The sequence below is a fragment of the Mobula birostris genome, chromosome 20, assembly GCF_030028105.1.
Source record: "Mobula birostris isolate sMobBir1 chromosome 20, sMobBir1.hap1, whole genome shotgun sequence".
Lineage (NCBI taxonomy): Eukaryota > Metazoa > Chordata > Chondrichthyes > Myliobatiformes > Myliobatidae > Mobula > Mobula birostris.
Window position 1 is genome coordinate 57959169 of NC_092389.1, and position 16574 is coordinate 57975742.

At 49.9% G+C, this 16574-nt stretch overlaps 1 protein-coding gene across 1 annotated transcript in view; it reads left to right on the forward strand.

Moving 5' to 3' along the window:
• Nucleotides 1-1139: 1139 nt before the first annotated feature.
• Nucleotides 1140-16574, forward strand: part of LOC140185003 (uncharacterized) — a 147670-nt gene continuing 132235 nt past the window's right edge. The window contains 2 exon segments of the mRNA XM_072238234.1: nt 1140-1195; nt 4592-5728. Of these exon segments, the coding sequence (XP_072094335.1) occupies nt 1140-1195; nt 4592-5728 (1193 nt within the window).

The window sequence follows — 16574 nt, forward strand, 5'->3', positions numbered from 1 at the left end:
GAGGTGCAGGTTGACCCAGAGCCCGCCCTGGAGCCGGCACCAAGTAAGAGGATTCTGTGGCGACGTGGAGCGACTGAAGGAGAGATTATACCTGCCCCGTCCCTGAATGGGATACTGTCCGACAGAGCCCGGGGTGATCGAAGGAGGAGCAGCGAAGGGGAAACTGTGATCTCCAACTTGTGCACATTAGACTTGGGCCCTTTCTCTTTTCTTCTGTCCCAACCCTATTGTCAAATTGAGAATTGTAAAGCTCAATCGTTCAATCGTGTATGGTGTCCAGTCTATTATTTCATGGTATTGACTTGTATCAGGGAAACAAATCATGCAGCCTCCACCCAAACAGGGGGTCTCGGGTGAGCTCACACCTCAATCTCACACGTTTGGCGGGGCCAGAGGTGGTCTTCCCCAGACTTAGGTAGCCGAACAGAAACTGGGTGTTTCACCGTCATCTACGTATTGCAGCGAGCTCACTCCAAACTGGATGATGGTGGAATAAAGTCAATTCAATACATCTTTCTGTGACAGATCATAGTCCAATAGACTGCAATATTGTTTCATACATTATTATTGCACATTGGTACAGTATTATTGTGTATACTATCATTCTCGACTTTATATTTAGTAAAGTCTGCACACTGCTAAGTGTGATTTTAAATACTGCTGCTATAACGAAAGAATTTCCCACTCGGGATCAATAAAGTATTTTTTATTATTATTATTCTCCAGCCCTTTATCTCTTTCACCAATCAACTTCACAGCTCTTGACTTTACTCCTTCTCCTCTCCCGGTTTCACCTACCACCTCATCTCCCCCCACATTCTGACTCCCTCCCTTCCTTTCCAGTCCTGAAGACGGGCAACACACATAAAAGTTGCTGGTGAACGCAGCCGGCCAGGCAGCATCTGTAAGAAGAGGTGCAGCCGACGGATCGGGCCGAGACCCTTCGTCAGGACTAACTGAAAGAAGAGATAGTAAGAGATTTGAAAGGTCTCGGTCTGAAACGCCGACTGTTCACTCCTCTCCATAGTTGCTGCCGCCTCCCCGAGTTCCTCCAGCATTTTGTGTGAGTTGCTTTGGATTTCCGCATCTGCAGATTGTCTCCCGTTTAAACCAATGCGCATGCGTGGACGTCGGGACCAATGCGGATATCGCGCATGCGCTGTGTAGACGAGAGGCTCGCAGCGATCGGTGGCAGGTAAGAGCGAGCCCCGGGCGGTAAAAAGTAATCACCGGCGTCTGAAACGCGACCGAAGGACAATTACTGTGATTTCCAGCCACACTGGTGCTGCAACCCACGATAGTCCTAGTCCTTTCCCTCTTTCTCAGCCCCACGATCCGTACCCGGGCCCAAGAAAGCTTTCGACTCATAGGCCGCGGGGCCAGTTTTGCCGCACATGCGCATTCCTGTTTTTCAATGGCGGACAGGGAGGTTTCTGCTCGTGAGGGCTTCTGGGTAAAGTGGTAGCCATGTGCGATCGTACCGGCGTTGTCCCGTACAGTCAAGGGAAGGGCGAGCGGATGTACCTGCCAAACACTACCGAGCTCCAGCTGTGTAAATCCGAGAATTATGAACTCGGAACAAAAATATAGTTCCCAGTTAATCTCGGTTGAAGAATTTAGCTTCCAGTCAGTGAAAATGTCAATTAGTGCTGTATGGAAATAAAACCTTCTGTCAGATTTACTTCTCTCTGGGTAAATAACGATATAAAGCACCTTTGCCTCGATGACAAGTGACTTGTGGCTTTCACATCACAAAAGTGCTGCACTCTAATGAGAATAACCACTGCCCTCCACTTTATATTCATTGGCATTGCCATCGATGGGTTTCTCACTGTCAATCAGCTGGTGGGAGGCAATCCAAGTAATTAGTAAATCTCCAGGATCATGCATGTAGAAACAGGTGCTCTTTGTAGTGTTGTGGAACACGACCAGAACTTGAAATAATACCAAAGGACAGAGACAAATTGAGCCAAGTCATCGGTTGATTGAAGTCAGAAATAGCACATTCTCACACAGGCAGGAATACAGTCAGAATTTGCTGGTCAGTCAGAATGTCTGATGTGCCTTGTTAGAAGATGAGTGCATATAGAAACAGAAATCTAGAATATAGATTCTAGAAACCTATTCTAGAAACTGCCTCGGATTTCCCAACCGCATCGCACTGTGTTTTTCTGAGCTCCATGTACATATCTAACAGTCTCTCAAAAGACTCTTATGGTGTCTGCCTCTACCATCATCGCTGGCAGTGCATTCCATGCACCTACTACTCTCTGTGTGAAAAACCTACCTCTGACATCCCCTTTAACCCTACTTCCAACACCTTAAAACTACACCAATTCAGCCCTAGGAAAAAAGTCTCTGGCTATCCACACGATCAATGCTTTTCATCATCTTATACACATCTGTCAGGTCACCTCTCATCCTCCGTCGCTCCAAAGTTCACTCAACCTATTCTCATAAGGCATGTTCTCCATTCCATGCAACATCCTTGTAAATCTCCTCTGCAGTCTTTCTATGGTATCCACATCCTTCCTGTAATGAGGTAACTGAACTCAAGACTCTAAGTGAGTTTAAAGAAGGTCTTATATAGCTGTAACATTACCTCACCGATCTTGAACTCAGTTCCATGGTTGATGGAGGCCTTCTTAACAACATTGTCAATCAGCACTGCAGCTTTGAGTGTAAAATTGAAATGGACCACAAGATCTCGCTGATCCTCCACATTGCCAATAGTCCCAACATAATATTGTGTTCTGTCTTCAAATTTGATGTACCGAAATAAACCACAGCACACTTATCTGGGTTGAACTCCATCTGCCAGTTCTGCATCCTATCTGCATCCTGCTGTGACCTCTGGAGAACTGTCCACACTCTTCACAACACCCTCAACTTTTGTGTCATCAGCACCCTTCTCCTTCCTCATCAAGATCATTTATAAACATCACAAAGAGAAGGAGTCTCAGAACACATCCCTGTGGAACACCACTGGTCACCGTCCTCCATGCAGTATACAAGCCATCTACAGCCACCGTTGGCTTTGTGGGCAAGCCAATTCTGGATCCACAAAGCAAGGTCTGCTTGGATCCTTGCCTCGTTACTTTCTGAATGAGCCTCACATGAGGAATCTTATGAAAAGTCTTACTGAAAGCCATGTACACTATATCCAATGCTCTACATTCATCAGTGTGTTTTGTTACATCCTCAAAGAATTCAATCAGGTTCATAAGGCACGATCTGCCCTAGACAGAGCCATGCTGACTATCCCACAGCAGATTATGCTTCTACAAATGCTCATAAATCCTGCCTCTCAGGAGCTTCTCCAACAACTTGCCCTCCACTGCAGTAAGAACCACTGGTCTGTAATTTTCTGGCTGATCTCTACTCCCTTTTTTGAAAAGGGAAAAATGTCTTCGAACCCTCTGGTACTTTTCCTCTCCCTATTGATATGCAAAGATCATCTCCAGAGGCTCAGCAATTTCCTCCCTCACTTCCCACAGTATCCTGGGGTATATCTCAAGTTGAGTACCCCCAACTTGTGTTGAAATTGGTAAAATGTGACGCCGGAGCTCACATTCAGAGGAAATCATACAGAAACATGTAAAATTATGGAAGGAATAGAGAAGATAAAGGCAAAAAAAATTGTTTCCACTGGTAGATGAGACATTGCCTCAAAATTCGGGTAAATTGGGATGGAGATGAGGAGGAACTGCTTTTTCCAGAGAGTGGTGGATCTGTGGATTTCTCTGCCCAATGAGGGAGTGGAGGCTTCCTCAGTAAATATATTTAAAACAAGATTGGATAGATTTTTGCATAGTTGGGGAATTAAGGGTTATGGGGAGAAGGCAGTCGGTGGAGATGAGTCCATGGCCAGATCAGCCATGATCTTATTCAATGGCAGATCAGGCTCTAAGGGCCAGATGGCCAACTCCTGCTCCTATTTCTTTTGTTCTGATGTTCTCACCACAGACGAAAACCTCTCCTGAAATATTGTTCTTCAGCCATTGATGTCTTTTGCAAATATTTTTACAGGTTTGAAATTGCAGAGCACTTGTGTACAGGAATCTTCAACACAACAAAACATCAGTTTTTCTGTCTCTGTCTGGATATTTAAGCAGTGACCAAATATTTTCTTTGCAACGCCAATACATCTGTTGTCGATCCTTGGAGGTGAAGAAGTATCTCATCCCAGCTGGTAAATGTATTCTGTCTCTGAAATGAAGTTTTCTCTTTTTACTCTGTGAAATTCACTGGAACCGGGAACTGAGAACACACCAGCATTTGTTCACTGGAGATCAGTTCTCAACTGCATTGATTGTACAAGGCATTCAAACGTCTGACTTTCTGAATTCCCAGAGAATTGATCGCAGTGAGATATCATTCTCCTTCTCTCAGTGTGGGAAGAGATTCACTCACAGGCTACCCGCAGACACGCCAGTGAGTTCACAGTGGGGAGAAGCCATTCACCCGCTCTGTGTGAGGGAGGGGAACCACTCAGTCATCCAGTAATGAAGATACATCAGCAAGTTCACACCATAGTGAGATGCTCCACCTGTTCTGCAAGTGGAAAGCCATTCTGTTATTGATGCTAAAGGTATATCAGAAAATTCACCAGTGAGAGGACATTGACCTGCTCGGACGGTGGGAAGACATTCACACACTCAACCACAACACAGTGACACCAGCAAGTTCACACTGGGGAGAAGCCATTCACCTGCTCTGAATGTGGGAAAGGGTTCACTCAATCATCTCAAATGAATGAACACCAGCGAGTTCACACTGAAAAGATGCCGTTCACCTGCTCAGACTGTGGGAAGGGCTTCACTCACTCCTCCAAACTACAGAGACACCAGCGAGTTCACACCGGGGAGAAGCCATTCACCTGCTCAGATTGTGGGAAGGGATTCGCTCAATCGTCCAACCTACAGACCCACCAGCGAGTTCACACTGGGGAGAAGCCATTCACCTGCTCAGACTGTGGGAAAAGATTCATTCAGTCAAATCACCTGCTACAACGTCAGTTAGTTCACACTGGGGAGAGACCATTCACTTGTTCAGACTGTGGGAAGAGATTCCTTCAGTCATCTGACCTACTGACACACCAGCGAGTTCACACTGGGGAGAGGCCATTCACCTGCTCTAAATGTGGAAAGGTATTTGCTCGGTCATCTGTACTGAAGGAGCATCAGCGAGTTCACACTGGGGAGAAGCCGTTCACTTGCTCTGAATGTGGAAAGGTATTTGCTCGGTCATCTCAGCTCTTGAGACACCAGCAAATCCACTCTGGGGTGAAACCATTCCTCTGCTCAGAATGTGGGAAGGGATTCACCGATACAGCTCAGCTGAAAGATCATCAGTTTGTTCACACTGTGGAGAGGCCATTCACCTGCTCAGACTGTGGGAAAGGATTCACTCGGCGTTCTCGACTACTGACACACCAGTTAGACCACACTGGGGAGAAACCATTCATCTGCTCAGAATGTGGGAAGAGATTCACCCATTCCGCTCAACTGAAGGAACATCAGCGACTTCACACTGGGGAATGGCCATTCACCTGCTCTGAATGTGGGAAGGGATTCACTTGGTCATCTCAACTGAAGGTGCATCAGCGAGTTCACACTGGGGAGAAACCTTTCAGCTGCTCTGAATGTGGGAAGGGATTCATTCAGTCATCCAAACTTGTGAGCCACTACCGAATTCACACTGGGAAGAAACTGTTCACCTGCTCCGATTGTGCGAAGGAATTCACTCGGTTGTCTGAGTTTAAAATACATCAGCGAATTCACACTGGGGGATGCCACTCTCCTGTTCTGAATGTGGGAATGGATTCACTCAGTCAACTCAATTAAAACTATAAGATATAGGAGCAGAGGTCGGCTCTTCGGCCTTTCGAGGCTGCTCCGCCATTCACTCATGGGCTGATCCAATTCTCCAGTCATCCCCACTCCCCTGCCTTCTCCCCATACCCTTTGATGCCCTGGCTAATCAAGAACCTATCTCTCTCTGTCTTAAGTGCACCCAATGACTTGGCCTCCACAATTGCATGTGGCAACAAATTCCACAAATTTACCACCCTCTGACTAAAGTAAGTTCTCCTCATCTCTTTTCTAAATGGATGACCTTCGATCCTGAGTTGTGCTCTGTTGTCCTAGATTCACCTACCATGGGAAATAACTTTCGCAAATCTAATCTGTTCAGAGCTTTTAAAATTCAGAATGTTTAAATGAGATTCCCCTCACGACCCCAGCCCCCATTCTCCTAAACTCCAGGGAATACAGCCCAAGGGAAGCCAGATGCTTCTGTTATGTGTAACGCGCTGTAAGGTTTCACTGCTAATGTAATGGCTTCTTTGTAATGTTCACTGCTGAAGTAACAGTTTCTCTGCAGCAGCAATGTTCGTGTTATGGCTGGCGATAACAGGACTGTGGGATGCATGTCAGCCAATCAGGATTTTGTTGCTCTGTTTCGTGAATCTAGGAGCGTTGATTTTGTCAGAGAGAGAGATGGAGAGAGAAGACGCGAATGGAGAGATTTGCTAGACTGCCGGAGAGGGTGGACTCGGAGCGCGGGTCCGAAGGGCAGTAACGATCGGAGGAGGCCGATGGGGACCGATCGGCCTATCAGTGAGCTCCACTTTTGCGCACAGACTGTTTAATAAGATCGCACCCTTTATTCAATTTTGTTTCTCTACTAACCATACAGTCAAAGTAAGAGTTATAAAGCTGAATCATTTAATCGCAAAGTGTGTTCTGTTTCTTATTTCTGGGCACTAATTTGTAACAGGGGACACATCGGGCAGCATCCATCCAAACGACATTTCTTCAGTTTGGCCGGGAAGGGGGTTATCACCCCCTAGATTAAGCCGCTAGGCAAAGCGAGAATTACAATTGTGGGGGCTGCGTTCGGGATTGATTCTGTTGGATGCTGTGTAATTACCCTGAGAAATGAACCAGTGGGGCAGATATTTGTACTCCGGATGAATTGTTAATTCCACTGTTAAGTTCTGTTGAAGTTGTGATTGTGAGCGGAGACTTGATAAAATGGCGGATGCTGCTCTTGTTCTCATGCAGACCAGCGCTGAGGGAGCTGGGGGCGGAGATTTCAAAGACAGGGTTCTATCATTTCTGAGGAGTGAGGGGAAAGAGTGGTCGGAGTTGGAAGGTCTAATTAGTCCACGTCCCCTGGTGAAGAATGAGAATTCTGAGGTAGTATCCGCCCTTACTTCTCTGGCGAATAAATGGAAAATTCAGATTCCAAGTCCCAGCTATGGCAGGCTCCACCTATTCTCTGGAATAACACCCATCCCTAAAGGGGAGGAGGAGTATGAGACGTGGGCGGAACGGACCTCTCAGTTGTTCGATGAGTGGCAGTGCTCGGATGATGAAAAGCGACAGTGATTGGTTGAAAGTTTGAATGGGCGGGCCGTTGACGAGAGAGCTGTCAGGTTACATTATCCCGTAGCGACAGCTGTCAGTTATCAACAAGCACTGGGCAATGACTTTGATCCGACTGGAAGCCCAGTGGAGCTCCTGGTGGGGTTTCAAAGCATGCGTCAGGAGAAGTGGGAGAAGGTTTCTGCTTTTATTTTACGGCTAGAGAGGCAGCCAAATTGCTTGCGGCACAGAGGGGTCATTCAGGCGGCTGAGGTGGATCGGTTAAGAATGGACCAGATAGCCATGACCCGATTGTGTGGGGTCTCTGACAGTCTCGTAAGACGCGTCCCCTCCATCTTTTGTTGAGCTGATCAGAGAGGTACGGGAAGAGGAGAATGCGGCGGGAGCGTGGGAGGACTCAGTCAGCAGCATACAGTCCTCGGTAGTGTCTCCTGCGGTGAAGTGACCACAGATAGCCTACCCCGGGGAGCGGTAGAGGAGATTGTGGCAGAGTTGAGAACGGAGATACATCAGCTGTTATCAGCGGGTGTGACCCCCCCCCCACCATATGTTGGGGCTGATGGGGGGGGGCTGCAGATTCCCCAAGGGGATGAACAATGCGGAGGGCTGCTGGCAGCAGGTCTCACGCCAGAAGGAGAGTGAGCCCACGGGTAACTCGGCAGGGAGAGTCGTTGGGGAAACCTAGAGGGGACCCAGTGAGGGAACGGCCCGGTGTCTCTGGGGGAACACGTTCCCAGCAATGTACCAAGGTACTCCCGAAAGCAAAAGACCCTATTCCTGAAGGCTTAGTGGGACCACGCTCCAGTGTGTCGCTACGGATAGAGAGTATTTACGCTAAAGCCATAATCGACACGGAATCGCAGGTCACGTTACTGTACCATTCGTTTTACAACCGGTATCTGAAGCATTTACCCTTGACACCATTCAGTGCAGTGGAGATTTGGGGTCTCAGTGCTGGTGATTATCCATACGACGGTTATTTGTCAGTGAAACTGGAGTTCTCGGAGGCCGATGTGGGAGTGTCTGAGGGTCTTGATACAGAGGTGCTGGTTTCCCTGTTGAGAAGAGCTGCGTTTCAATTCTGGTGGGGACCAACATCCCTCTGGTGAGGAGGCTCTTGGGGGCCTGTAAGGAGAAGGCGGGTGAGAGATTTTTGGGGACCCTGTCCGTGCTCTCAGTGTTTCAAGGTGATTTTGAGGAAGTGCGTGGCAGCATTGGGCTGGATACCAAATTTAAACGAGGGACCATGTGGTTCACCCAGTCGAAGCCAATGGTGGTATGGCCCGGGGAGGTAGCGAGAGTGATGGAGACCCACCATATTTCCCGGAGTGCCTGAGGGCGAACCCCTCTTAGTGGACTCTCTGGGATTTCCGGCTGGGGTACTGGTGAGGCCCGAATTGCAGAAGCCCTCGGTTGTACAGCCGAGCAGGATGGCAGTGATCGTCAGGAACACTACGAAGAGGGAGGTCACCTTCAAGCGGGGGATGCCCCTGGCGCATTTGTGCCCGGTGACGGTAATGTTTGGCGCCCCCGTGAGGCACGCCGGGGAGAAACTATTGGAAAAGGCGGGGAAGTTGACCGCTGAGTCATTCAACCTCGGCGACTCCCCGGTGCCGCCGGGTTGGAAAAAGAAGCTGGTAGAGAAGATGTTGACATTGAAAAGTGTATTTTCCATTGTCGAGTTTGATGTGGGTTGTTCCAAGAGCACGCGTCACAGTATCCGGGTGACCGAGGACACCCCGTTTAGAGAGAGATCGCGGCGACTAGCAGACATGGAAGACGTGAGGCAACATTTGTGTAAGTTGAAGGAAGCTGGGATCATCACTGAGTCCCAAAGCCCCTATGCGTCCCCAATAGTCGTGGCCTGGAAGAAGAACGGGAAAGTACGCATGTGTGTGGACTATAGGACTCTGAACAGGCGCACCGTCCCTGACCAGTATACGGTCCCGAGGCTCGAAGACGCGCTGGCCTCTCTGAGTGGTGCGAAGTGGTTTAGTGTGCTGGATTTGAGGAGTGGATAGTACCAGATCCCCATGAGTGAGCCGATAAATAGAAAACGGCATTTATATGTCCCTTGGGATGCTAACAGTTTGAAAGGATGCCCCAGGGCATATCGGGAGCCCCTGCAAATTTCCAGCGGGTCATGGAGAAGACGGTGGGGGATATGAACTTGCTTGAGGTGTTGGTGTATTTGGATGACTTCATAGTATTTGGATCCACCTTGGAAGAACACGAAGCGAACCTGCTGAAGCTGCTCGGCCACCTGAAAGATGAAGGGTTAAAACTTTCCCTGGACAAGTGCCAGTTCTGTAAAACGTCTGTTAGCTATGTCGGACACATACTCTCACGGATGGAGTTGCTACAGACCCGGCTAAGATAGAAGCAGTGACCACTTGACCAAGGACCCAGACTGCGAGCGCCCTGCGCTCGTTCCTGGGGCTCTGTGGTTATTATCGGAGATTCCTGACGGGCGACGCCAAAGTGAGTCACCCCTTGAATCAGCTTCTGTGTGGTTACCCTCCCCTGGTGAAGAAGGGGGGTGGGGTAGGACAGGAGGGCGGAGAATATTTAAACCCGTTAGAGCCCTTTGGGCAGAGGTGGGATATAAAATGTGAGGAGGCTTATCAGTCGCTGAAGGAGTTGCCGTGCAGGCGCCGGTGCTGGCTTTTGCGGACCCCCGATTGCCGTAAGTACTGCACACCGATTCCATCCGAGAGGGTTTAGGGGGCGTCCTGTATCAGGATCAGGGCACCGGGTTGAGGCTTGTGGCATTTGTCAGCCGGAGTTTGTCGCCGTACGAGTGAAACGATCCCACGCACAAGTCGGAATTCCTGCCGTTGAAATGGGCGGTGGTGGATAAGCTGAGTGACTAACTGTACGAGGCCAAGTTTGAGGTGAGGACGGACAACAACCCCCGAACTTATATCCTGACCTCGGGGAAGCTGGATGTGACAGACCATCGGTGGTTGGCAGCGTTGTCTGCCTGTGATTTCAGCCTGAAGCACCGGCCGGGGAGCCGGAACATTGATGCGGATGCTTTGTCCCGACAGGTACATGAGGGACTGGACAGGGACGAGGAGGGGGAGAGCGTTCCTGCCCCTGGGGTGACGGCCCTGTGTCAGTTTACCATCACCGTGAAGGCAGAGGAAAAGGAGCGGCCGGATCGAGCAGCGGATCAATGGGCGGCTTCCGATGACGTCATTCCCCAGGTTCACTGTGACCTCACTGCTGCCGGAATTGAGTTCTGGGGAAGTGGCGGCTACTCAGCGGGATGGCCCGGGCAGTGGCACCATTTGGTCCGCGGTTGAAAATTGAGACACGCCTCCGGCGGAGAAGACGAACGACGCTTTGGTGCCTCCATTACTGAAAGAATGGTCGGTTGGAGTTGAACAACCAGATCTTACACCGGGTCACGTCAGCCCCAGACCGACCCGGCGTTGCCAGCTGGTTCTGCCCGAGAAGTATCGGAGGATTTGGTTGAAGTCACTTCATGGTGATTCTGGACATTTGCGGGTGGAAAAGACCTATGGATTGCCCAGAGACCGGTTTTACTGGCCCCGAATGAAGTCGGAGGTTGAAGAATACTGCAAGTCGTGCATTCGCTGCATACGCCGGAAGACACTGCCTACGCGGGCAGCTCCTTTGTCCCACTTACAGAGTGCAGGGCCCCTGGACCTGGTGTGTGTGGAGTTCCTGTCCATAGAACCCGATGCCAGCAACACGGCGAATGTCTTAGTCATCACGGACCACTACACCAGATATGCTCAGACTTTTCCTACCGAGGACCAGAGGGCGACTACGGTGGCAAAAGTGTTATGGGAGAAGTATTTCGTTCATTATGGCCTTCTCAAGCGGATACATAGTGACCAGGGACGGTACTTCGAGAGCAGCCTCATCTATGAGTCACTGCGCATGCTTGGAGTTGAGAAGTCGAGGACCACGCCCCATCACACGCAGGGCGATCCCCAGCCTGAGGGGTTTAATCGGATCTTGTTTGACATGCTCGGTACTCTGGAGATCAGCAAGAAGAGCAGGTGGAGTCAACATATTGTGCATCTGGTTCATTGTTACAACTGTACACGAAATAAAGTTACTGGGTACTCGCCATATTATCTGATGTTTGGGCCTGAGGCGAGGTTGCTCATTGACCTTTGTTTTGGGACTGACGAGGATGAATTATCACCGAAGACTTTTCTGAAGTATGTGTCTGATTATAGGAGAGAGCTGAAAAGGGCTTATGAACTAGCCGGGGTCGCGGCTGCCAAGCAGTATTGAGGAAATAAGAGGAGGTATGATCAAAAAGTGAAGTTCTCCCAACTCCTGCCGGCAGACAGAGTCTTCATAAGCACAAGTTGGCTGACCGCTGGGTGGCCACACCCTATGTGGTGGAGAGTCAGATGCCAAACCTACAAGTTTTCCGGGTGAGACCAGAGGAGGGGAAGGGGCCCGTCAAGATTCTCCATCGGAACCACCTACTTCCCCTGGGACAAGAGGTGCGGGTTGACCCAGAGCCCGACTTAGAGCCTGCACCTAGTAAGAGGACTCTGCGAAAACGCGGGGTGACTGCAGGGGGAGAGGCTGGGGGACGGGGGGGGCACCCATGAGAGGGATACTGTTTCGAGGGATGAGGATCTGAATGTGTGGCATATGCTGCCTTTCGCGAACTCCCCATTCATTGAGGCAGAGACTCCTGGCCCTGCTCCCACTGGGTCAGGTTAAGTGGGGTGAGGGGCGGGGGGGAGAGGTTGCTATCTGTGGGCAGCCTGGGTTACAGCGGGACCCTGAAGGAGAGGAAGTGGGGCCTGGACACGTGACAGTGGGCTCCGAGTTGCAGAGGGACACGAGTGATAGATAGGTCGAGGGAGGACTCACCAGGTGGACCAGAAGTATCACCAGTAGTGTCTGAGCCTGAAGAGTTAAGTGAGGTGGTACGGATGTCTCAGAGAATTAGGAGACCACCGGATAGGTTGGCCAATGTTGCGTCAGGGGAACAGCGCGTGATCTCTACCGTTTAAGGAGCTATGCCACTGCCTTTTGCACCTGGCTTGGGCTTTGTGTTTTGCAGGAAGGGTTGGCGAATTATTTCAACGTCATGAGGACAGGAATAAATTCGGTGGGGGGACAGTGTATCGCGCTTTAAGAATTCACTGCCAATGTAATGTCTTCTCTGTAATGTTTCACTGCTAAGCCGAATGAAATGGCTGTTCTGTGTATGTTCACTGCTGAGGTAATGGTTTCTCCGTAGCAGCAATGTTTGGGTTATGGCTGGAGATAACAGGACTCTGGTATGCATGTTAGCCAATCAGGAGATTGTTGCTCTGTCTTGAGAATCTGGACGGAGATTTTTCCCGGTTTTTTTTGGTCGAGGAGAGACGAAGAGGGAAGACGCGTGTGGAGAGAGCTGGTAGATTACCGGACGGGGTGGACTGCGATCTGAGAGCCCGACGGTCAGCGATGGTGGAAGAATGGGGACTGAATGAGCTGCAACGTGTACTTTTGACTTTTCTTTGAAACGGGCTCTCTTTGACTTTCATTACTAACCCTATATTCAGATTAAGATTCATAAAGTACAACCATGTAATTGCATAGGATGCACTGTCTGATATTTTGCGTTGGGGGTTTGTGACTGGGCGGTACATTACACGGCATCCACGCAAACGTGATTTCTCACTTTGGCGGGGCCAGAAGTTGTTTTCCCCTAGACGTTCACGAACTTGCCGATGATTTCTCACTTTGGCGGGGCCAGAAGTTGTTTTCCCCTAGACGTTCACGAACTTGAGGGTTGCAGATGATCCGAGCTTCCTTCAGATTTCACAAATGCTGCCGAACGTCTTCCACCTCTGCAGGGGCCAGTCGCCGCGACGTTTATCTCAATGGGGGTGATCTGGGTCACCCGGAGAGTGTGGCGAGTGTTCGTGGAACAACCCACATCGAACTCACCAGTAGAAAAGATACCTTCCAGTTTCAACATCTTCTGTATCAGCTTCCTCTTCCAACCCACAGGTACCGGGGATTCCCAAAGGTGAATGACTCAGCATTCACCTTTCCCTCCTTTCGAACAGAGTTTCTCCCTGGCTCGTCTCGCAGGGGCAGTAGACATTCCCGTTACCGAGAAGAGGTGCGCCGGGTCATCTCCCGCTTGAAGGTGACCTTCCTCTTCATTGTGTCCCTGACAGTCACTGCCATCCTGTTCACCTGTAGAACCGAGGGCTTCTGCAGTTCAGGTCTCACCAGCACCCCAGCAGGTCAGCCTGACTTCTCTTCGTGGTGACCTTCCTCTTCATTGTGTCCCTGACAGTCACTGCCATCCTGCTCAGCTGTATAACCGAGGGCTTCTGCAGTTCAGGTCTCACCAGCACCCCGGCAGGTCAGCCTGACTTCTCTTCGTGGTCTTCCGGAGCATCCACCAAGAGGGCCTCGGCCTCAGGTATTCTGGGAATTAGGGGTTTCCCATCACTCTCGCTACTTACCCAGGCCGTCACACGATTGGTTTTGACCGGATGAACCACACAGTCTCTCGTCCAAGCTCATTACCCGGCCCAGAGCGGCCACGCAGTTCGAAACCCCTGGTGAATTGACAATGTTTTCTCAAAGCTCTCTCCGTGCAGCCTTGCATTAGCCTCCGCACAACAGGAGTGTTTGTCCCCACAAGAATTGAAAGTCGCCCTGATGAACAGGTCCGGACAAACTAGCGGTAATGTGCAAGGACCTCAGCCGCTCCCACATCTGTCTCCGAGAACTCCAACTTCAATGACAAATAATCACCCCTCACTAAGCCCCCAGATCTCTAGTGCACTGAGTGGCGTTGATGGTAAATGCGTCAAATACAGCAAGGTGACCTCCGAGCCTGTGTCAGGTGTGGGTCTAGCGTAAATACCCTCTAGCCGTAAAGATTCACTGGAGCTGGACCCCACTAAGCCTTCAGGACTAGTTTATTTTTGCCTCAGGGTGTTCCTTGATATATTTCTGGGAACGCGTTCCCCCGAGACGCCAGACTATTCCCTCACTGGGTCTCTTCTAAGTTTCCCGACGCCTCTCTCTCGCTTAGGTACCCGGGGGCTCACTCTCTTCGAGGTTTCCCGTCATTCATACTCCCGCCTGAAGTGTTCCTCCACCACAGTTAAAACAGAAAATACCGGCCGCTGTCCTCGGGGGAGCCCGGCCACCAGCAGCGCTCTGCATAGTCCGTCCCTTAAGGTGGTCAGCCTCGCTATCAGCTCTATCGTTTGGTGTGGGGGGGAAGCGCACCCACAGATGACAACTGGGACATCTGAATTCTCAACTCTGCCATGTGGTCCTTTACCCCTCCCCGGGGTAGGCTATCAATGGTCACTTCAGCGCAGGGGACTACGACCGAGGACGGTACAGCTCCACCCCAACACCACCATGGCTCCGAAGCATTATCCTCCTCTCTGACTTCTCTGATCAGCTCAACAAGCAACGGAGTGGGGAGCGACTTACCAGAGAGCCGGAGACCACTAGCGTTTGTGTCCTGTGACTGTGCGCCTCTCGCTATTTGAGCCTATCTTAACTGATTCACCTCCGCTGTTTTGAATGGTCCGTCTGCGCCACAAGCAACCCAGCTGTATCTCAAGTCGAAAAATATAGACAGAAAGTTTCTCTCCCTTATCCTGAAACATTTTCTAAGTTCCTAAGTTCCATCGGGCTTCCGGTTGTGCCAAACACATTTTCTATAGCGCTTACACGTAGCGCGTAGAAGTGGCTAACGGGCTCAGTGTGTTTACAGATCTCACCATGTCAGCAGCCGGCCCCCTCAAACTTTCAACCAATCGCTGTCTTTCTACGTCATCACGGCACTGCCACTCACCCAGCATCTGAGCGGTCCGCTCTGCCCGAGTCCGATACTTCTCTTCCCCCTCGAGTGTGGGTCTCGCTCCTGAGAACATTCTCGGCTTTTGATAGCGAGGCTCTGCTGCTCTAACGGTGTTTAAAGTTCGAATTAACAACTCGTCCGGGTACGAATGTTTCCCCCAGTCAATACTCACGTATTCGGTACCGGTAACCCTGTGGATTCGCACCACTGATCAACCCCTGCAGCATCCACAGCCTCACACCGTAATCGTTTTACCGGACAGTAGTTTAGCACAGACTTAAACACACAACCCACTGGATCAATGCTCAGGGCTATCACACAACATCCAACGAAATCGATCCCCGACGAGACCCCGACGATGAAACACTCTGGTTTCGTCGGCTGCGAAAGTCCGGGGAAGACACTGGACTAGAATAAGTAGCGCCAGACTCGCGAGACCGAGATGGCTTCCAGCCCCGGACCCCAGTTTGTGTGGATGTGTGTAATTTGCTACCCGTCACAAATTAGTGCCACGAAATGACGGACAGTACCCTGCATACGATTAAAGGAAGTATATTTATGAATCTGAACTTAACTAAAGGGTTAGTAAAGAAAAACAAATAGAAATGTACACAAGTTGGAGCTCAAAGTTTCACCATATTCACTGATTATAAATCGATCTCGGACCCTGGCTTCGTCGAATCCCGGTCCCACACTGGGTCAAATCCTACGACCTGTTCTATCCAGCGTCTTCTTTCTCCATCTCCCCCCGAAAAAAGCCCCAGGCCCGACCTCAGTGTTCAACAGAAAGGAAAACGTCCCCAAAGTTCTCCCATCCTAATTGGATGCCACACATTTCTCATCATCCCTTATCTTCAGCAATAAGCCAGACAGGCTGAAAGCAAAACAGACTGCTCTTACCGAACTGCTGAATGAAATACATACAGTATAACAGTGAAAATATGAACCAGGGAATTAAATTGGTTTCATTAGATCTGTTCTTTACTGTGGCTGTGGGGCTTCATTTTCAACTCTAAACTACTTGAATGTGACAGAAAAACAGGCTTTAAGATTGTATGGTGGTGCAGTAAGGTCGTCTCCTGTTTCGGTTTTACTGGCTGAAATGGCAGAACTATCATCAGAATTGCAGATATTGCAGTTACGCTAGCATAGGATTAATTTGAGGAGGCAGAGAAATGATCTTCCGGTTAAAGTTGTGTTCGAGGACTATTGGGAACATTATACGCAAAGTGTTTTCCTGTTTAGGTGGCTGGGACCTAATCAGGCTGGGAAGATGGGATTGTTGGATTATGCAATATACCGCACTGTCACGTTCTCTGAAACGTCACTTTGTTCTGTCTGTGACTACT